General features: G+C 38.2%; 1 protein-coding gene, 1 non-coding gene and 1 pseudogene across 4 annotated transcripts in view; all 3 read left to right on the top strand.

Moving 5' to 3' along the window:
• Tinag (tubulointerstitial nephritis antigen) overlaps positions 1 to 20,530 on the top strand; it is a 140,409-nt gene extending 119,879 nt beyond the window's left edge. For all 3 annotated transcript variants that reach the window (XM_051140161.1, XM_051140159.1, XM_051140158.1), the window contains exon 10: positions 20,114 to 20,530. In XM_051140161.1, the coding sequence (XP_050996118.1) occupies positions 20,114 to 20,180 (67 nt within the window). In that variant the 3' untranslated portion in view covers positions 20,181 to 20,530. The remainder of the gene's footprint in view (positions 1 to 20,113) is intronic.
• On the top strand, positions 7,456 to 7,587 carry LOC127184516 (small nucleolar RNA SNORA17). Its single transcript, XR_007830154.1, has one exon. It is a non-coding gene; the product is annotated as a small nucleolar RNA SNORA17 (small nucleolar RNA).
• LOC127184428 (heat shock cognate 71 kDa protein-like) lies at positions 13,859 to 15,399 on the top strand (annotated as a pseudogene).
• Positions 20,531 to 22,586: the final 2,056 nt, after the last annotated feature.

The following is a 22,586-nucleotide window of genomic DNA, read 5'->3' as shown; positions in this document are numbered from 1 at the left end:
CCTGATATGAAGCCTGAGCAAGGACTTCAGTGGGCATGGCGTGGAGTGAGAGATGCTCAGAGTTCTCCAAGACCTGAGTGTCCCCAAAGAGAGAAAAACATTACTAACGAATCTCAAATAATTAAAAGTTTATTTTAAAGATGTAGGTAAAATTCTAAAGTGTAGTATAAAGTTAAAATTAAGTAGATTATTTTAAGATGAAAAAAATTCTCTGCTGGGACTCTCCAGTTTGTCCATCTAAGTGTTTGATTCTGGTCTGTTTCAACAATGTTCAACAAATGTTTATGAATTGTCTTTAAGAATAAAGGGATTTAAGTTAAGTTGATAATGACAAGATGTAATGGAAATTGATTTACATTCAGAATTTTAGATGCACCAAGATAGGAAAGATGTTTTCTTCAAGGCTGTCGAATACAAATAGCCAAAACACTAAGAATGTAACATTTATATAATTCCTGATTGTGTCATGGTTATTCTTGTTATAGTTAGTTTATTGTGTATATGCGGAATAATATAAATACATACATAAAAAATAAATATAAAAGTAGAGGGATTGATTTTATTGAGAAAGGAGAATCAATAGTTATAACTACAGATGATATCCATACTGTAAAAGTATTAATGTTTCCAAAGACATTCAGTGTCTTACTAGAAAACATGTGTTAAAATATATGTGTATTTATCAAAAATTTCAACAGCATACATGTATTAGGGGGAATGTTCTTCATCAATCAAGAAAGGAGTTTTCGATAATGAATAACGCAGGTGGCACTAGTTACCTTTTTTGAAACCGGTTTTTAGTCTCATGAATTTACTGTAATACCAGATGGGAGATCATTTGGTCCAAAGTGGTGATTCTTAGTCTTTAGGACTTGAGGATATTTGGAAAACAACCCCCACACACTATCTAAAGTGGTGTTTTTTTCTCTGTGTAGTATTTTATTTCCATTTGAATTGTGCATGGAGGTGAATATTCTGTTAAAATATTCTTTCACAAGCCTCCTCCCTAAAAATAACTGACTCAGCTGTTATCTTTTCTTTTCTTTCTCTCACTCTTAGGCAGTTATGAGTCATCTCTTTGGCTGTCCATTTTGTGAATGCTTATCATAAATCTCAGCATCCTCTCTGGGTTTGAAATGATGGTGATTTATTAGTTTCTTTATTATTTATTGACTCATTATTTAGTGTTAACCAACACAGAAACATGTGCCTGAGACATATTAGAGAACTGCTGTGCCAGTGAAGCGCACCCTCAGGGCTCTTCTTATCTTTTAGCTTTAGACACAGTCTCACTCAGTTGTCCAGGATTGACCTAAACTTATTTCTCTGTCTTGGCTTAAAAAAAATAGCTGTGATTCCAGGCTTATAGCACCAGGCCCAACTATGAATGTTGTTTTAAATAAGCAGAACTAAAGTTATAATTAAAATGATTCTTGATAAGATATTGGGATAATTCCAAAGTCTTTAGAATTATTACTGTATTTCATATTCTTGAAATATACTTGGTATGATCACAACAAAGTCTACAGGAGCACAGTGAAAAAGATGCTGACAAGTGAGCGGGTATAAAGACAAAAAATGTATGTCTTAGTTGTCAGAAAACTAAGGCAATCTATTTTACTTATTTTATTTAGAAATATTGGAATAATGAAGAATTTGAAATGATTTAACACCTCTTATACTTTGTGAGGAAATGCTTTGTATGGGTGACTTGTCACATTGTTGATTTTCAGTCCCATTTACCAGCATATACTTTCACTTAACATAAAAGTATCATGACGTATTTGAGAGTCCTGAGGGTTATACTAAGTAGGCTTATTAAAAATACAGGGCTTGTTTCTTGACATATTTTCTTGTAAGCCTCACGTGTTTTTTTTTTTCTATTAAGTGTTTTGTCCTTCCATGCTTCATCCGAGCGCAGGGAATTCAGAACCCAAGTAACAAAGTAGCATTGGTCACTTTGGGTCTGTAAACTGTTTGAATGTTGTGAAATTATTCTATATAATATTAATAACTTTTAGGAAAATAGTTACACCTTCTTCAGATAAACTTATCTCAATATCTCTTAATATTCCAGACAGCAGGGCTATATTATGCTTATATAATCTCAGAGATGAATCCTTCTTCCTATTTAATATTATATTTTGCACTTTAAGTAAACAACTAATGTGTCAGCCAATACATATGAGAAAAAGCCTGCTAGCATACTGAGGGCATCCTGAAGTTGTTAGGATGTCTATTAGCAACAGACATAAAATGAGAAGGATGTTGTCATATGTAGGGCTGATGAGATTACTCAGTATGTATAATACTTACCTACACAAGCATGAAGGTTCGTGTTTAAATTCCCCAAACCTACAAAAATCAGACATCTTAGAAAAGGAGTATGTAATTGCAGCATTCTTAAAGAAATATGACATGTAGAAAAAGGCAATTCCTGGATGCTCACAGGCAGTTGTTTCGTAGTTAATAGCAGGAAAAAAGAAAATAAATCTTGTTCCAAACAATGTAGAAGCTAAGTGTCAACATCTGAGATTGTCCTCTGACTTTGACACACCACTGTGACATACACAACATGCATTCAAACACACACAGACACACACACACACACACACACACACACACACACACACAAACTCCAGATGCAATTTAGTACTTGAAATAGACAATGACCTTTTAATATTTTGAGACACTTATGAATGACAATTCTTAACAATCAATGGTATTTGAAAAGTGGCAAAGATTTAAAAGTAGCTATAAAACTATACAGTGATTTTAGAAATTGTATTCTTTTCTCTTATTAACCTACACATTAAGCTGCCCAGAAACTTAGAACAACATATTCCTTTTTTCAGGAAGGAAAAAAAGGAGATCATTACTGAAATTACCATCCACACCCAACAGGATCAAAAGAAAGCAGAGTTGTTCTTCAGATTTTTTTTAACCCACATTATTACATCTTTGTTTCAATTGCTCATGACAAAGAATCCAAATACAGACTACTCAAAAAAAAACCCACCAGATCCTAGTGTGTGAAACTTTTCCAGGAGAGATCAGATCCAACATCTATTTATATGAGATAGGAAAACAAACATAGAACAATATAATGAGTTCACTAAAGTCCAATAATGAACAAATGAATTTATAGAGGTCGCTTATAGGAACGTGGGTGAGTACAGAAGCATAGACAACTCAGAGGCAGCAGCATCACTGACGTTCACTGTGTGACTTGTAGGCAACTCCATAGGTCTGAGAGCATCTTCGAGGCAGCTCAGATGGTCAGTCTTTTTTCCTCCAGTGGTCTTTTACTGTTTTCATATCTTGGGGAGGGGTCCTGTGAATCTTTTTAGTTTCAGGAACCTTCTGAGACTTGTCAGTTGTTTACTTTCTGAGTCTTATTAGTGCTTTCCTACCAAGCTGGAGGAAATGTTCCAATTGAGAAGAAATTATTAACAATGAGAGCCTGTCATCTTTGGGTAATAACTTTGTGTTATGTTATAATTATTCTTTTAACCATTAAATACCATTTGTTCAAATGAACAGATTATAAAATATTTAAACAATAAGTTTGTGTCTCTTCCTGAAAATTTTGTTCTATAAAATTTTATCTTGATGACTTGATACCCTATGAGCACATACAGGGGGAGGGGTCCCCCTCAGTCACCGTCATAGGGGAGGAGATTAAGAGAAAAATGGGAAGGAGGGAGGAATGGGAGGATACATGGGATGGGCTAACAATTGAGATGTAATATGAATAAATTAATAAAATATATTTAAAAATTGTCTTGATTTAGTATAAAGAAACTCTGAGGATGAGATTGTGCATGTTAAGGATATGTTAGTACAATGTTAGAGCATAATAAATTTATTCTTCTAATCCATAAAAGTATATGAAGATTGAAGTCAGTGTGCTTTCTAACATACAATCCAGTACTGTATGGGATATTCCATAGCTGGAGATTATGTGTTTATAATAAAAAAGCAATGTAAGATGAGTATAGTTATGTAAGTTTTATAAATCCAGAGCTTAGGAAGCATAGGCAAGATTTATCCCATATAACTTGGTCTTCATAGTGAGTTTCTGGCCCATGTTACCTAGCAAAACCTTGTCTCAAGCAAACAAGAAACATTCATGGATATGCTCTAGCTCCGCTGTGTATATGCCATGGTTGTTAGCTTGATGTTTTTGTGGGATGGGGAACATTGACTTTGGTTTTTTAGCCTGCTCTTCAGACCCTTTTCCTCCTATGGTTTTGCCTTGCCTAGCCCTGATATGAAGTCTTGTGCCTAGTTTTATTGTATCTTGTTATACTGTGTTTGGTTCATATTCCTGGGAGGCCTGCACTTTTCTGAAGGAAACTAGAAAAGGTGTGGATCTGGAAGAGAGGGGTAGTCAGGGGAGGGCTGGGAGAAGCAGAGGTAGAGAAAACTGCCGATGGGATGTTTTGTATAAGAATAAAATTTTTTAAAGAAAGGAAGCAAGGAAGGGAGATAGAAAGAAAAAGAAAGGAGAAATATGGTTGTTTTAAAGACTATGATATTTGGTTACCTGGTCCAACTTTTCCAATTAATGATTTTAGGCAGCCATACATTATGTCATCAAGTAGAAGATGTGAATATTACCCACCTCAAGGGCTTTGGTAAAATAAAATATGCACAAAATTTTGGAGGTTAAGTTTCTTTATGAACTGTTACATGCGACTGGGAATCTAGGATTTCATTTCCACATGTACACATATATACAGAAATTAGAAACATTGGTACTTCATTAAATAGCATGTATATATAAATATTTCATATAAATTCCCTCACCTGTAACAATTATTTGTGATTACATTATACTTTGTATCAGTAGTCTTGGAGAGCTTTTAGATTGTCTCATTTATAGTAGTGTTTCAGCGAGCTGCATGAAAACATGGGAGTAATCTTTAAAACCCTTATGCCCAATTGGCTTAGAATTTGTTGCTAAAATTCTTTCCTAAGGTGATATGTAATCATGTCTAATCTTTTCTCCAATGTCACAATGATCTAGGCACCATTCCATAAACATTCATTCTGAGGAACTGATGAGTTTATTGGACTTTCCCACAGAACCTAAGTAAGGAATTACTTACAATAAAACGAGCAATCTACCCCCACCCTCCTGAACCTGAAAGACTTACCCAGCAGTTATTAGGGATTCTCTGTGTCACAAAGAAAGAACTCTTGCTCCTGTCTACACTCGCGCGCGCGCACACACACACACACACACACACACACACACACACACACACACAACCTCTTCTAGTCCACATGCAAATGTAATCCTTTTCTTTTGCAACAGGCTCAGTTGACTGTACCAAGAAAGAAGTTGTTTGTTTCAGAGCCAGTCAATCATGACAGGGTCTCTCTTTTTTTGGTAAATAGGTTTAATTTTATGCTACTTGGGTAAAGGTCACTCTCTATTGTTCACATAAATAATGTTACAGAGAAGAAGAAAGCTATACAAGCAAATTTCTGAAAGTCAGTTATTACATTTTTCTCGTAAAGCAGATTGGAACATGAAAAATTTAAGAGAATGTCAGTAAAAACAATGTTCTCAAGGCACAAACTAAATGTTTTAACTAATTAATCATTGTTATTATTTGTAGATGGGGCACACTGAGAGGTGCACGAGGAAAGAAAGAAAAATTTTGGGTATGTAAGATTTTTCAATGTAATTTGTACTGTAAAATGAAAATCAGCCCCCTCTTTCCTGGCTTCATATTATATAATCATATCTTGTAATTTATTCATACATTGGTGTTTTCTTCAGAACAAAGCTAATTATAACAGTTTGTATTATAATAATAGCTTTCCCCAAGTCCTTTGTTTTCAAGTTGTAAAAGAAGAATTTGTTTTTTGTTTCTTTCAAATCGAGACTCAATAAGACATCTATTTATTCTATTTATGATCTAGATTAAAATAATATTTATACCTCACTCATATCTGTATTCATATCAACCAACTTGAGGTGTTTGACATTCTAATTCCATTCATATATATTATGCAGTATAATGCCTACATATATATTCCATAGGTGTTAAAAGTGGGATTTTTGGTGAACTATAACATATACATGTCTCTTAACTGGGAAAGAGTTAGCATCTAGTCTTAATATTAACATGGAACTTTACCAGGTAAGTTCGTGTGTGCCTATTACCTCAGCACTTAGAAAGCCACAAAAGGAGGACCAGAAGTTCAAGCTATCATTGTGTACTAAAGAATTTAAAATCCAGCTCAGATTTTAAGAGATCCTGTCTAAAAGAGAAATATTTCCAAAATAAAATACCCTAATAAGATACAAGTAATAAAATTATTTGAAGATTAGACCATATTGGGAAAAAAAAGTTAGTTAATACAATGAATGCAATTTAATTATCCCAAGTGTTATTTTTATGTTTTTAAAATTACGTTGATATTTATTCATTTTGTGAGCATGTGTTTATACGTATGGGCATGGTTCATCCACATCAAGAAAAGTGGACATCAGAGGAGAACAAGCAAAAGTAACATTTCTCATTCAACTATGTTAGCTGCAGAGCTCAAACCCAGTCAGACTCTCAGGCTTACCAGCAAGTGACTTTACATACAGAACCAGCACACACACACACACACACACACACACACACACACACACACACACACACAGAGAGAGAGAGAGAGAGAGAGAGAGAGAGAGAGAGAGAGAGAGAGAGAGAGAGAGAGAGAGAGAGAAGTCTTTTACTTTTAGTTCCTTTTGATTATGGTCTCACAATGTTAGAGCCCTTGACTGTCATGGTGTGGAGGATAGTCACAGGTTTGGATCTAGAGTTGAGAGGAGAGCCTATTTTGAGACACAAGTACAAGGTAGGGAATACTGGGAAGAGTTTGAGACTTTTGAAACCTCCAAGTCCATTCCTAATGTTTCACTTCATTTACTAAGGCCATGTCTCCTAATACTTTCCAAACAGCTCCACCAACATATGCTCCTATGGGGCTCAGTTTCACCTAAACCACCGCATGCCATACCCAGGCCCCCATAGCTTGTGGCTATATCATAATGCAAATGCATTTATTCCATCTTATAAATCCCCTATAGTCTTTCACAGTATCAAGATATTTTAAAATCCAAAGTCATTTTTGAGATTCAAAGCCCTGGCTTGAATTAACTCTCTGTATAATAATAATAATAATAATAATAATAATAATAATAATAATAATAATAATAATAACAACAACAACAATAATAATAACAACAACAATAACAACAACATATTACATGCTTCCAACACACAATAGCAGAGAATATATCATTCTATAATGGAGGAATAAGGACATAGTGAGAAAATACTGGACCAAAGCAACACCAAAAGCCAACAGGAAACACCCCAAATCCTGCAGCTTCATGTCTGATATCGAAGGGCTCATATGTCTCTACCCTTCCAGTTTTACAGCACACCCCTAGAGGTTCTGCAGGTGTGGCTTCTGTGTCCCATGTGCATCAGTAGGTAGTTGAGAAGACACAGGCTATGTCTACACTCAGTGTTCTCACTTGTAAACATCTGAATGATTTAGTAGCCTAACATTCCCTCAAAAACTCAAGCCTGAGAGGACCACCAGTTCATCGCTGAGACAGAGAGCCTAGACAGGGAGCTACCCTGAGACAGCTTCCGGTCTGGTAAAATGCAGACCCAGACAGGCTCCCAGGATGGAGATGAAGCAAGAGACTAATGGACACCTAAGACAGACACCCCTTGCAATTTGTCTTTTGGGCTGGCGGGGCAAGGGGAGAACCCTAGACAAGCACCAGACAGGTACCATGGGTCCCAGACAGGGAGCTAACCTGACATGATTTTCAGTCCAGCATTGTACAGGCTGGTGTGTGTGTGTGTTTGTGTGTGTGTGTGTGTGTGTGTGTGTGTGTGTTGGCGTGGGGGAGACCATGCCTGAAATGACCCCTGCCAGGCACCATAATTCACAAACGGAACACAGCGCTCCCAAGACCACTCCTGAGACAATACCAGACAAACAGAGACCCTGGGCACCACTGAGAGGAGCAAGTGAGTGGTGGGGAAATGAAAGAGAAAGAGAAACAGAAGGATGTGGGCACAACGAAGAGAGGCAGACCTGGAGTTTGGGGATAGTGAGGAATAGCCTGAGTGAATAGCCTGCGATGCTACCTGGGACCATGGTGGGGTCCTGCCCTGCCAGGCCGTAGTCTGCCCTTTTCTCCACTCTACTGTCCTCCAGTATTCTTTTGGGGTATACTGTAAGGCCCCGCTTACATTGTTCAATTGCTTTTCTAGTTCAAAGTCCCTAAGTCTTCCACATCCCTCCAAAACCAGCATAGTCAGGATTGCCATGGTAAGCATCCCCTGACAGCCATATCTGGGTTCATGGTCCTGAGTTACCACCAAAAGACCAGGTAGAAGTCCCTGGTCAGGGCTGCTGACCAGGAACATATTCATTTCTGAGTTCTGTGCAAAAGTGGCCCCCCACTTCTCACCTGGCTATCAATGGAGAGATGGCTCTGGAAGCAGGAAAGCCAACCATGTCCCTAGTCAGCTGCAGTACTTGGAAGAGGAGAGTTGCAAGTGAGTGGGCCCATAGGATAAGACTATGGGAGAGATGGGCCTACCAGTCCTCTCTCCTGTGGTAGTATGGGTGAGGGAGAGATACTGTCCTACTCCCTGGACTCTCACCACCTGCTGCAGTCATGAGATCAGGAGTGCTGGCTCTACCACTCACCTGATGCAACACTCCGGAGAGTGGAGCCTGCATCTCTCTTGGGCATCACAATAGAGCTAAACTTGGTGATGGGTCATGGATGAGCTAACAAGAGCAAGAATGTGAATAAAGAAGAGCTGGCCCAACCACTTGTCTGCCCTGTTGTAACATGGGTGGGGGGAGATGCCATCCCCTCAACCCCTTACCACCTACAGCAGGCAAGAAAGCCAACCCAGACGTCATCAGAGAGGGAGAGTTGGCCCTGCCCCTCACCTGCTGTAGCACTTAGGCGAGTGGGGCCTGCACCTTGCCTGGGCAGCACAGTAGAGCTTGCCTGTATGTGAGGGTTCCAGGTGAGCTGCCCTGATGGACACTTGGCTCTGCTAGGGATGAAGTAGAGACACCCTCCTCTTCTCCCTTGTTCCTTGTCATGTATGGCAGGGGAGAGAGCTGGCCTCGGGGTTGTGAGAGTGAGAGAACTGTCTGTGTCCCTCACTGGCTACAAGACTGGGGAGAGAGGAGCCTGCACTTTGCCTGGGCAGCAGAGTAGAGCTGGCACTGGTTGTGAGGGTTGCTGGTGAGCCTGCCCCAAGGGCATGAGAGTGGGAGAGCAGTGGGATGGCCATCTCAGATACCTCTCAGGCCCAGAACCAGGGCTTTGAATTGGCCCACCTTAACATCTACACCATTGAAGAAATGCTGGAGTACATGAAAGTGCCAGTCCTTTTCACTGCAATGGACATTTGAAAACAGAGACGTGTGGACAAAAGAGTATACTGTAGGACATACTGTGACACACTATAGTTTCAGCAACAATATTTTTTCTCTGATGTGGAGGAGGTTTCAAGGGTGGAGGGCAGGTATGATGAGAAGATGAGTAGAATTGGGGTACATGTTGTATAATTCACAAAGAACCAATAAAAAAGTTTAAAAAAATAACATTAATGATTTATAGTTAAAAAGATTGTAAAGAATGTTACTTTAATATTTGCAATTAAATTTCTATGTTAAAATTCTTACTGAACAAATTTTGTGTATATTCAATTTTATAAAAGTATAACTTTTAGAGAGAGACATGCTTTGATGTATTACGTTCATAATAGTAATTAATACATAACATTGGATATCTATTTGTTGAGTGTGCACTGGAAAATAGTATGAAATTCTCTCATCTTCATGTTGATCTTTTCCAACTGAAAGCCCATACGTAGTATGCGTATGGATACATGCACAGGCACATGTGCCAACATTCATATATATACTCACACATAGACACTCTCAGATTTTCATTACATACATATGCTATCTTTCTGTGTGTATGTATTTATGTGCTCATGCCTGTGAAAGTATGTGGAAGTCTAAGGACAACCTCAGGTATTTTTTCTTTGATGCTACTTTTTTGAGGGGTCAGTATCACATACCAGCCTGAAACTTGCCAATATGTAAGGCTGGCTGGACAGTGAACCCCAGGGATACACTTGGCTTTCCCTTGCTAGTTCTGAATTATAAGCATGCACTACCACACCTGTCTCTTATAAAATGGGTTCAGAAGATTGGATTCCTTCCCTTGGGCTTATTACTCATCTTCAATTGTGAAAATATTTGACTTATTTAACTAAGAAATCCAAAGACTAAATATATACTATTACATATAGACCATATGTAATATGAAAATATAAATAATATTAATGGAACAATGAATAAATATGCATTTAGGGAAAGTAAATGAAGTCACTAAAATAGTTTTTATTTTATGTAAAATTAATTGTGAATGTAACTAAACCATATAATCTTTAAGTGCTATTGATGATTTTGAATGAATTATGAAGCATCCAATATTATCAACAAGTACACACAGACATCACACACAGGACAGAGCACCTGGTCGTAAACAGAGTCTGCACAGAAAAGTAGTTCCCTCCTTTACTGAAGAATAAAGGAAAATAAAATGGCATTTATTACATTGCCATGGCCTTTGACAACATAAATATGTCTTCCCAAGGCCTGGATAAACTCCAGGTAATGTCTTCTAATCCTGGGCTTTGTCTCTTTTGACATGTAAATACTCAGGGAGATAATGTTATGTCCTTGGGGACTAATTCAGGGCCTTGTCTGAGCAGTCACTCTTTATCTCAGGGGGAGATAAGAAAAGCTGTATTGCCAGGTACACTAAATCAATGAACTAGACAGATGGCTAGAGACTTAATCCCCAGTGGTATGTGAAGAGTTAAGGTTTCTAGGAGAAGTAAAGGCAAACATTCCTTGTCTTTGTAGTAGTCTGGTTTTTTTGTTTGGTTTGGTTTGGTTTTTGTTTTTGTTTTTTGTTTTTTTGTTTTTTGTTTTGGTTCATCACTATTCTTGATATCTCTCTCTCTCTCTCTTTCTCTCTCTGTCTGTCTCTCTGTCTCTGTCTCTCTGTCTCTCTGTCTCTCTCTCTCTTTCTGTCTCTCTCTCTTCCTTTTGCAAAAGCACCTAGAAATAAAAAACCAGCTACCAATTGGTTTCCCAAAGTTATGTGATGAAGTTTAAAAATATTTACAGCATAGGCCTACTTTGAAATAGAAGTTGATGGGTGTTTCCCATTGCTGTGTAAAATGTAGTAAACATCAGCAAGCCAGAAACAAAACTAAATAACAGCACCAATACAGTTCATTTTTTTCTCTTTTTAATTGAAAATAGATTCTTCTCTCATACAATACATCCAAATACAGATTCACCTCACTCTATTCCTCCTAGCACCCCATCCCCCATCTCTTCTTCCTCAGATCCACTCCTCTTCAGTTGTCCTTCAGAAAAGAGGAGGCCTCCAAGAGACTGCAGCCAGGCAGGACAAAACGAGATACAATAAGACAAGACGAAAGCCCTCATAATGAGGATGGACAAGACAACCCAGTAGGGGGAAAAGAGACACAATAGTAGGCAAAATAGTAGAAATTCCCACTGCTAGGATACACACGCACACACACGCACACACACGCACACACACGCACACACACACACACACACACACACACACACACACACACACACCCCACCACCACCACTACCAACAACAACAACAAAAACTCACCAATCTAACAGCCATAATATATGTGCAAAGGACCTGATATAATTTTTAACGGTGCATTTTATTTTTAAAATGAGAGCTGAATGAACTTGTGTACCTTTCTCTGTGATCTGGGAGCATTTGGTAGGTCCAGACTGAATCTGAGAATCATTTTTGTTGTGAGTAGAGAATGCATTATTGAGAATGTAAATCAGCCTGGGCTGAAGTCTGGAGAGACCCAAAGCTTACATCTACTTCCTCCAATGAGATAATTACTGAGCACTGGAACAATGCTGTAAATAAAAGAATAGAGTAGGGGATCTGGAAAAATTCTTCAGTATCTGAGGGTCTTTTGTAAACTGACCATCTTGCAATTCTAGAAACCACATATGGATTGACTTTAATAAAACTCCAACCTCTGACCAACTTGTTTTACAATGCTGAAATGGTCAGCATTGTAAAACATATCTCTTACATATCCTCCTATGTAAAGAAAGGGCTAACCCTTTGTGGAAAATGACCCACTACTCGTTCTTGCAGTTAGCATGAAGGTTTTATACATATAGAAATTTTAGATGAATAAGGAAAATTATGACCAATTCTCAATAGAAGAAAGCTTTCAATATACTTAAAAAAGGATACCTGATAGATGGGACTTAAATAGCCAGGATGAAAGCATTAATAAAGTGGGAATGAGATCAATCTGCGAAAAATAAAGAAAAGTTTAACTTGCAAGAAGCTTTTTTAGTTTTTATTTTCCACTTACCTTAATTCCTGAACAAATAGAGTTATAATCAGAATGACTTTTTTACACCTATGTCTTATGAGGTATTGCTTATGTTCAAGTATTTTCAGGTTTCATGTTGCGGTCTCAGAGATTAATTTTTGCTCAGATTGACTGATACAGGTCTAATTTAATTTTTCTACATGTGGACATCTGGTTTTCACAACACCATCTATTGAAGGTGTTCTTTTCTCCAGTGTGTGTTTTTCTCATTGTTGTTAAATATCAGAAGGTTAGTGTCATGTGTACTGACATTTGGATTTCCTATTTTGTTCCATTGGCCTACATGTTTGTTTTCTGAGCCAATACCAGATTGTTTTTCATTACTATAGGTCTGTAATATGTCTTAAAATTTGAAATGTTAATTCACCAACATTGTTCATTTTGATAGTATTGTTTCAGATATCTAGAGTCTTTGTGGCTTCCTTCTCCACTCTGACAGGAAATCTGGTGCCCCATATTTGATGACCTCCCCTTGGCGGGGAGCCCAGGGGGCACTCAAAGGTCTAGAAATCTCCATAAACTATAATTAGGAGAAATCAAGAAAATCATACCAAGAAATTCTATTATAAACAACAGAAAATAAAAGATAAAGAGAAATATAGCATATCTTAAAATTATGCATATTCCTTCAAAATATATAACAAAGACAATAAAAAATGTGCTCACAAATTTGAGAGAGTGAGGGGGCATATAGGATGACTTAGAAGGGGGACATGGAAGAAGAAATGATACAATTATATTTAATTTAAAAATAAATTTTAAAATGTTAATAATTGACCTTAAGAGAAATGACCAATCTTAAATACAAAAATGAACAAGCAAACTAGAAAGTAAGAAGCCACTAAATGACAATATTAGTAAGGTGCTGGTTAAAACAAAAATAACAAAGGGATGGTGATGATGTAATTGCCTCCTTAGAATCTTAAATTGCTGACAACTGTTTTCAAAGTGGAAGTAAAATAAAGCATATCTAGACATATTAAAACTGAAACAATACAGTACTTAAAATGGAAAACTAAAGTTACAAAAATAAATAAATAAATAAATAAATAAATAGGTTTATCTCTAACTCAGTGTCTCATATGAAAAGACACTAATATCTAAGTATGAATGTAGACTGGGAATACTATTTGATGTTTTTTACTATATAGATAGATATTAGAAAGCTCATGAAATATTACCTACATTTCTAGGATGCATGGCAAATTCAACGGACACATGAGCTTGAAATTATATAAAATATACTGTTAGAAATTGTATGTATTTAAAGCATTATACAATTTAATATAAAATTAGTGATGGTGAATGGTCGGGGCAGGCCCAAGGTCCAAGAAGAATACAAAGGGAAGACAAAATGTTTCTACCCAGAGGAAGTGTCCTCTATAGTTCTGACTAAAGTGAAGGAAGTTGCAGAAGCCTACCTTGGGAAGACACTTTTCAATGTGGTGGTCACAGTGCCAGCTTACTTCAATGACTCTCAGCAGCAAGCAACAGAAGATGCTGGAACTACTGCTGGCCTCAACTCACTTCAGATCATCAATGAACCAACTGCTGCTGCTATTGGTTATGGTTTAGCTAAGAAGCTTGAAACTGAAAGGAATGTGCTGATTTTTGACTTGGGAGGTGGTACTTTTGATGTGTCAATGCTCCCTATTGAGGATGGAATTTTTGAAGTCAAATAAACACTGGGCAATACCCACTTGGGTAGAGAAGACTTTGATAACTGAATGGTCAACCATTTCATTGCTGAGTTTAAATGAAAGCACAAGAAGGACACCAGTGAGAACAAGTGAGCTGTCAGGAATCTCCATACTGCCTGAGAATGGGCTGAGCACACCCTCAACTCCAGCACACAGGCTATTATTGAGCTTGATTCTCTCTATGAGGGGCTCGACTTCGATCACTCCATCCCCATGCTCGATTTGGAGAACTGAATGCAGATCTGTTCTGTGGCACACTGGACCCTGTAGAAGAGGCCCTTCAAGATGCCAAACTTGACAAGGCACAGACCCATGATGTTGTCCTGGTTGGTGGTTCTACTAGAATCCCCACAATTGAGAAACTTCTGCAATGGAAAAAAAAACGAATAAGAGCATTACCCTTGCTCTTGGATGTCACTCCTCTTTCCCTTGGCATTGAAACCGCTGGCTGAGGCATGACTGTGCTCATCAAGTGCAATGCCACCATTCCAACCAAGCCGACACAGACTTTTACCACTTACTCTGACAACCAGCCTGCTGTGCTCATTCAGATGTCTGACGGTGAAAGATATGTGACCAAGGATAATAACCTCCTTGCAATGTTTGAGCTCACAGGTATACCTCCAGCACCCCATGATGTCCCTCAGATTGAAGTCACTTTTGACACTGTTGCCAATGGCACCCTCAATGTTTCTGCTGTAGATAAGAGCACAGGAAAGGAGAACAAGATCATCATCGCCAATGACAAGGACTTTTGAGCAAGGAGGCTATTGAGCAGATGGTCCAAGAAGCTGAGGAACACAAAGCTGAAGATAAGAAGCAGAGAGATATGGTTTCCTCCAAGAATTCACTGGAGTCCCATGCCTTCAACATGAAAGCAACAGGTTGAAGATGAGAAATTTTAATTCAAGATCATTGATGAGGACAAACAGAAGATTCTAGACAAGAGTAATGAAATCATCAGTTGACTAGATAAGAAAGAGACTGCAGAGAAGGCAGAACTTGACCACCAGCAGAAAGAACTGGAGAAAGTCTACAACCCAGCATTAGCAAGCTGTGTCAGAGTTCTGGTTGCATGCTTGAAGGAATGCCTGATGGCTTCCTGGTGGGGGGAAGCACCTCCACCATTGAGGAGGTAGAGTAAGTCAGACCAAGTAGAGGTGTATCACTGCTCCACAGGTGAACATTTGAAGGACCCATGTTTATTTAGCAAGTTACGTGACAGTTAAATTAAACTGCAACAATAAATTACTGGGCATTCTCAATACACGAACATAGAACATCGGAGAGAAATTAACATCGCACATTATATACGCATTGTATCCTAGGTGGAAAATGCAATGTCTAATAAAACTATTTAAATTAGCACCATAAAAAAGAAAGTTGATTAAGACTGTTTTATGAAAAGTTTTGACAATGTATTGCTCAGTATCCAATAGGAAACATACACAGTTCTGAGAAAAGAAATCTTCAACAGGATGAACAAAGAAAGTCTGAGCACTTCTTGGAAGACTTCACAAAACTGAGTACTCTACAGCAGTCTCACAAAGGGTCTTTTTGATTTCCCCAAGCATCTAAAGAACAAATAAAAACAGCAGCACAATAGTCCGTTCAGGGAGAAGAATAAGGAAAAGTTTCACAAGCCGGCATAACAATGCCAAAACTTGAGGTTCTAACTTAATTTTTTCTACATGTATATCCAGTTTTCACATAATTATAGAAGATAATTTCTCTAATCTGCATTTTAGGTAACATTTTGGTATCATTGTCAAAAATCATTTGTCTCTGGTGGAGGGAGCATATATATGTATATATGCGCCTTGGTCTTTTTTTCTGTTCTGTTAACATCATGCCTGTTTTTTCCAGTGCATGTTGTGGTTTTTTTTTTTTTTTCTGTTTCTATTTATGTGAAGATATTGGAATTTGATTAGGATTTTGTTAAATCTGAGGATGGCTCTTAGTAGAAAGGACACTTTCAAAAAATAATTTTTCCAATCCATGAACATGAGAAATATTTCTATTTCTTAGTGTCCTTTTTAATTTCTTTGTTTTTTATGGTTTTAATGTAGAAATCTTTCACTTTCTTGTTTAGGTTTATTTCAGATATTTTTTTCTTGTTTGTGTTTTTGTTATTGAATATGGTATTATTTATCTAACTTATTTCTCAATGTGTTTATAATTGGTGTATAGAAATAAAGGCTTCTTATATTTGCATGTTAATTTTGTATTCCACAACATTAATGAAAGTGTTTATGAGCTCTTAAATTTTTCTGGTGAATTATTAGGGTTTCATATATAATTATATTATTTGTGTATGGTAATTATATTTCTTATTATACATTATTCATATTTTCTTTAATTAAATGAAACTTAAGGGAACTCCACTGTAATGTTGATGGGTGCAATAATAATGGATGCCCATGCTTCGTTCACTAATGATAAAAGAAATGCTTTCAATAGTTTAAAACTAACTTTGGTATTGGTTATGTATTTCTTGAAGATATATTGTATAAGATGGTAGAAGGGCCACTTTATTTCTAATTTATTAATACTTAGCACATGAATGGATTTTGTATAAGGCGAAATTTAATATGTCCCCCCCCCCAAGAGTCTTACCCTCTTTGTGACAAAGTTAAGAAAACTTGAAAAGTATTTTGAGTGGACTCTACATTAATCTCAGCAGTCCCAATATTGTGTGGGAGATACCCAAGATTCCTAGAGAGCTAGTAGCCTTTAGTCTGTGTTGGAGTGCTGGAGAAGGAGGCTTTGATGTCAGTGAAGGAATTCCTCAGCCAGGGGATCAATACACTTGACAGGGGAGTGAGGGCAGACGACAGGCAAAAAAGCAGAAGCTTCCTTCTCCCATGTCCTTTTATGAGCCTCACCAGAAGGTGCATCCCAGATACTAGATGGGTCTTCTCCCTTCAAATGACCCGCAGATCCCTCACAGGCACACTCAGCTGTTTGGGCTTTAGTTGAATCCAGATGTAGTCCAGTTGACAGCCAAGATTAGCTATCACAACTTTCCGGAGCTTACGAACTTGCGTTTGTTTAACATATTCACAAGTACTTCCCAGATTCAACAAAGATAACATGACAAAACTTTGAATGTTAATAACCTCCAGATAGTCAGATGAGAACAGTACAATGTGACAAATATCATACTTTCACTATAGAAATAATGATGTTTCTAAAATACTTTTCATTTGAGATTATTTTTATTTGATTTTTCTGTCTTCAGGGAGACACGTAACATGTGTGTATAAATACATACATACATAACAAATTATTTTCCAGTATGTACATATACTGGGACTAACTACAAAACTTGGGAATTGAAATTCTGTTTAGATCCTAGTTGCAAAGACTCACATGCTTTGTGGCTGTCTCATTTCCAGCTATTCAAAAGCCCATTTCACCTTTGAGGAGACACACTGAACTCATGATTTCAGACCCATCTTTGAGAGTGCTCTTTTCAGGTGTCAGGGATGATTGAGGAGGCAGAAAGCCAAATCTATCAAGGAAATGCTGATGATAATTGGATGGTTTTGAAAACTCGTGTTGTCATGACAATTTTGGAAGCTGGAGGGGGTGGGGAATCTGTTCTCATAGGAGAAAATTGTACAAGTAGAAGTAGAAAGCAACACCATACGCCTTGGGAATATTAGTGTAGCTCACACCCTAGATCATTTTCCATCTTAGGCCCGGCACAGGGTGAATGGAAGTCAAGCGTGGCAGCTGTCGTTATGAAGTCTCTAATTCACAGAGCTGGTCTACCGTGTTTAGTTGTGGTCAACTGATTCCCTCCATGTGCCTCTTCCGCCTTTATGACACTCTCTGCACAGTCCATTAACGCCTTTGCTTCACAATGTACTTACTCACTCAAGCTTTAGGTTTAGGAGGTATTCTGGACCCTTCCCAGCTCTCTCTGTATTCCCAGGGTTTAAAAAGAAAAAGAGCAAGAGAACCACATCTGGCTCCTGCTGATTTTACTCGCTCAGACACTTTGTTTTCTCTGCCTTCATTAGTTTACATAACGGAAAGTGGTCACTTAGCAACAAGGCTGGGTGGCTCTGTCTATCCTGCTAGTTCTAGGGAGGAAAGGCTTAGTGGACACTAAAGGGCTGCATGGTAAGTTTGAAGCTGGTACGGACTCTATAAGAAATTTGAGGTTTTTCTGCCAGGCTGAGCTACCTAACAAGAATTTTAGCAATTTAAGTACTTCAATAAACTTCTTAATGTTGTTTCATGATTGGTGGTTATGGTTTATGCTACTTCCTTCTATGAGAGCATCTCTCTATGGTGAGAGTTTGGCTTGTTTATGTACAGCCTTTCCTATGCATTTCAAGTAGCAGGTCCACAGCTTTCCTGAACCAAAAAGCAAAGGTGATACAGCTACAGTGACCTCGAGAGCACACTGGGCATCTAGCCACCTCAGCGCCTAACTCGTAGTGGTACTAATTCATCATATTACAACTTGCCTGAACACAGATTAATAAATTATTTATTTAGGGCTTTCCAGTGTTTAACACGAGAATTGGTCACAACTCTTTATTTTAAAACATATTTTATTAATTTATTCATATTACATCTCAATTGTTAGCCCATCCCTTGTATCCTCCTATTCCTCTTCCATCCCATTTTCCACTTACTCCCCTCCCCTGTGACTGTGACTGAGGGGGACCTTCTCCCCTGTATATGCTCATAGGGTATCAAGTCTCTTCTTGGTAGCCTGCTATCCTTCCTCTGAGCGCCACCAGGTCTCCCCATCCAGGGGATGTGGTCAAATATGGGGCACCAGAGTTTGTGTGAAAGTCAGACCCCACTCTCCACTCAACTGGGGAGAATGTCCTGTCCATTGGGTAGATCAGGGTAGGGATTCTAAGTTTACTGCATGTATTGTCCTTGACTGGTGCCATAGTTTGAGCGGGACCCCTGGGCCTAGATCCCCCCATCACAATGTTCTACTTGTAGGTTTCTAGGACCCTCTGGATCCTTCTACTTTGCTATTCTCCCATGCTTCTCTCACCTAGAGTCCCAATAGGAGGTCATCCCCTCTGTTCCACTTTCCTGGTAAGTGAAGACTTTCATGGGACATGCCCCTTGGGCTAGTGTCCAGATATAAGTGAGTATATACCATATGACTCTTTCTGTTTCTGGGTTAACTTACTCATTATCATTTCTAGTTCAATCCATTTGTCCACAAATTTCGGGAATTTCTTGTTTTTAATAGCTGAGTAGTATTCCATAGTGTAATATACATCTGTATCAGACTTCCTTTTCCATACTATATGACAAAATACTCAGATAAAAGTAATTGAGTTGAGAACAGGTTAATTTCAGCTCACATGTCTAGATTGCAGTTCACCAGAGTGGGGAAGTCACAGGGACAAAGTACCAAGGGAGCTCCTCAGGTTACAGCCATATTTAGGAGCAGGCAGAGAGCAAAAAATAGCTATGAGCCAGTTCTCATCATGATTTTCCTCTTTCAGTCAGTCCGGGATGGTACTGCTCACATCCAAGGATGGATTTTCATTTCTCAGTTCATGAGATGAAGAAAATCCCTCACAGGCATGCTCCTAACTAAGCAAACCTAATCCATATTGCTCCTCAGGGAGAGTCCATCTACCTTACCATCACATTTTAAAGGCCACCACCAATGAGGACACACAAGGACGTTAATGTGCTATAAGTCATAGAACCCCTTACTGACCACGCAGAAAACATTTGGGTGCTTCAGCATAAAGGTCACAGGCAATTTAATGCCAAATATTATTTGCCTGTCTTTACAGGAGGGATTAAAAATATCAGAGTATAATACTCAACATTTTTATGTTTTTGTTTTTCCTGCAGATTGCTGCCAATTCCTGGGGAAAGTCTTGGGGAGAGAATGGCTATTTCAGGATTCTTCGAGGAGTAAATGAGTCTGACATTGAAAAATTGATTATCGCAGCATGGGGCCAACTGACAAGTTCAGATGATCCATAGCTATCAGATTTCCATAAGGCCGTGCGATGTAAGGCTCTCTGTGCCAGCGGATGCTTCGTGCATTTGCCGTGTGCACAGAACACACACAGCCTGTTTTCTTGTTTTACTCCAGGCTCTAACCTTCTGCTGTCTTCATATTAATGAGTATATTAAAATACTAATAAAAGAAAGATGGCCGCGTGTCATTGAAGTTCACTGGGTGTAATTATTTTGCTCTCATGGTGGTGCTTCTTTTGAGTTTAATTGTTCACAGTGTGACAAGATTAGTTTTCAAATTTAATATCAATGCTGTATAGAAGTTATGGGAACCCAAACTTGAGCCAATGAGCCCCCCAGACAACAAAAGGCAAACTCACCAGTGAACTACCTCCGCGACCCTCTTTTCGACCAAGAGTTCTTCTTAGCTTAAGTGTTGCTTGTGTTTTGACAGAAGCATAAAGAATTATTAATTATACTCTCAATAAGCTAATATTTTTGCTTCCTTTTATTTTGTCTAAACCTTGCTTTTAGTTTTTTTTTCCCCAAAAGGAAAGTAACTCCATCTAAATCACGACTGGAGTGCTGTGTATTGTCTATGAAGTGGAGACACTAGCAAGACAAGAAAAGCTTGGAGGCTGACAAGAAAGATTGCCTCGACATAAAGCACTGCTATTTGGAGAAGGTGGTACACTATGTGTAACCTTTATCATAAAATTAGCTATAAATGTGTGCTCAGAAAGCTAACATATTAACTCCTGAAAACAAAAACATCGTCATGCCAAGATGATAAAGAATAAATACATTTTTTTATCACAACCTTTTTACAGTTTTCTGTTTTACACTGTGAAAAGTAAGCTAGATTAACATTAATTTTGATGCTGGTTCTCTGTAGTGAGAGAAACAAAAATAAGGATGTACTCTGTCAGCATCTAAATAGAAGAGCAAACCTCATCAGTAAGTGAACATAGCCATTCATGTTGTAATGGTAAGGTAGCCATGGTCTAACTTTTTAGGCACTCTGTCTCTCTTTTCAGTTTTTAATCGTAAGAATTTTTATTTTGTTAGCACAAAGGTACTTTGATTAAATGAGCTGAGAATGCTGAGAATGTGAGGATGCAAGGCACATTAACATACCCCCCCTTACCCTCACACAGTCACATAAACATGTCTACAGCTGTGTTGGTTATTAATCACTGTAGTTTTATCATAAGTATCTATTCACTTGCTTTTTTCTCCTCAAGTTATTTACATGAGGGTGACTCACCTTGTTGCTGTTGCCTCTCTTCTGTAGAAGTTTGAGAAACAATTTCAGTTATTTTTGGTACCTTGGGATGCTTAAGAAACAGTCCCTACAGCACATGATATTTGTTTGGGTCCTGAAATAAATGCTAAGAAAGGAATGGACAGTGATTAAAACATGCATTTGCAGATTAAATCTAGCAGGACAACTGTACCCCACAAGGAACGAATTCTTTGACTGAAACTGCTCTGGGGAATATTTCATGCCCTGAAAAGCGGGCGTGTTGGGGGGATAGATCTCAATGTCAAGAAAATAACACAAAGAATAGCAAGCTCTGCATGTTGGCTATCCACCCTACATTTGCTGGAACAGTGCAGCTAGAGCAACATGAACAGGCACAAGGCGTGTTCCTCATGGGTGTTAGAACACAGCAATACATTGTATCTCGATTGCCAGATGTTGAGTATCTCCTTTCAAAAGTTATCACCGCAACCCAGGAGGTTCACACGCATCAGTGCTGTGAAAGTGGAAAGCTATATTGGAAATAGCTACCCCATTTTGCTTCTGTACTTAGATTATGCTGTTTTAAAATTTCCCATCATTTGGAAAACAAGCAGGAGGATTCAAGACTAGCTAGGGCTACATGGTAAAACTGTGTTTTAAAAAAAAAAAAGGAAGGAAGAGATGAAGAAGATAAGGAGGAAACTTAACTCAAAGAAGAAAGAAAGAAAGAAATTGCCAGTATCAAAACTTAGAGGCAAGAAAATGAGGAATTTACTCAGCAGAGTATGATCCAAAGTGAGTCAGACACAGCGTGAGACAGATACTAATTGGAGAGTAGTTCACCACTAAACTGATGACAATATTTTCTTTGACGTTTGTTGAATCGGCAGCTTACCTTAACACACAGACACAGAAAAGCTGGAACCCGATGGTCAGGACTCTCTGATGGAAAAGCCATAACAGCCACAGAAGTGCACCATGTTTATTATATGCAGTTGAACAATAAGATGGGACGGCTATATATAGATAAACAAGGATTACTATATAAAACCAAACAAGGAGACAGTTTAACTGACCTCAGTAGGAGCCACCTCTGTCAATGAGCAGCCTTCATGC

Source organism: Acomys russatus, chromosome 32, assembly GCF_903995435.1.
Source record: "Acomys russatus chromosome 32, mAcoRus1.1, whole genome shotgun sequence".
NCBI lineage: Eukaryota > Metazoa > Chordata > Mammalia > Rodentia > Muridae > Acomys > Acomys russatus.
The sequence above is the reverse complement of the archived record's forward strand: the minus strand, read 5'-3'. Positions and strand labels throughout refer to the sequence as shown.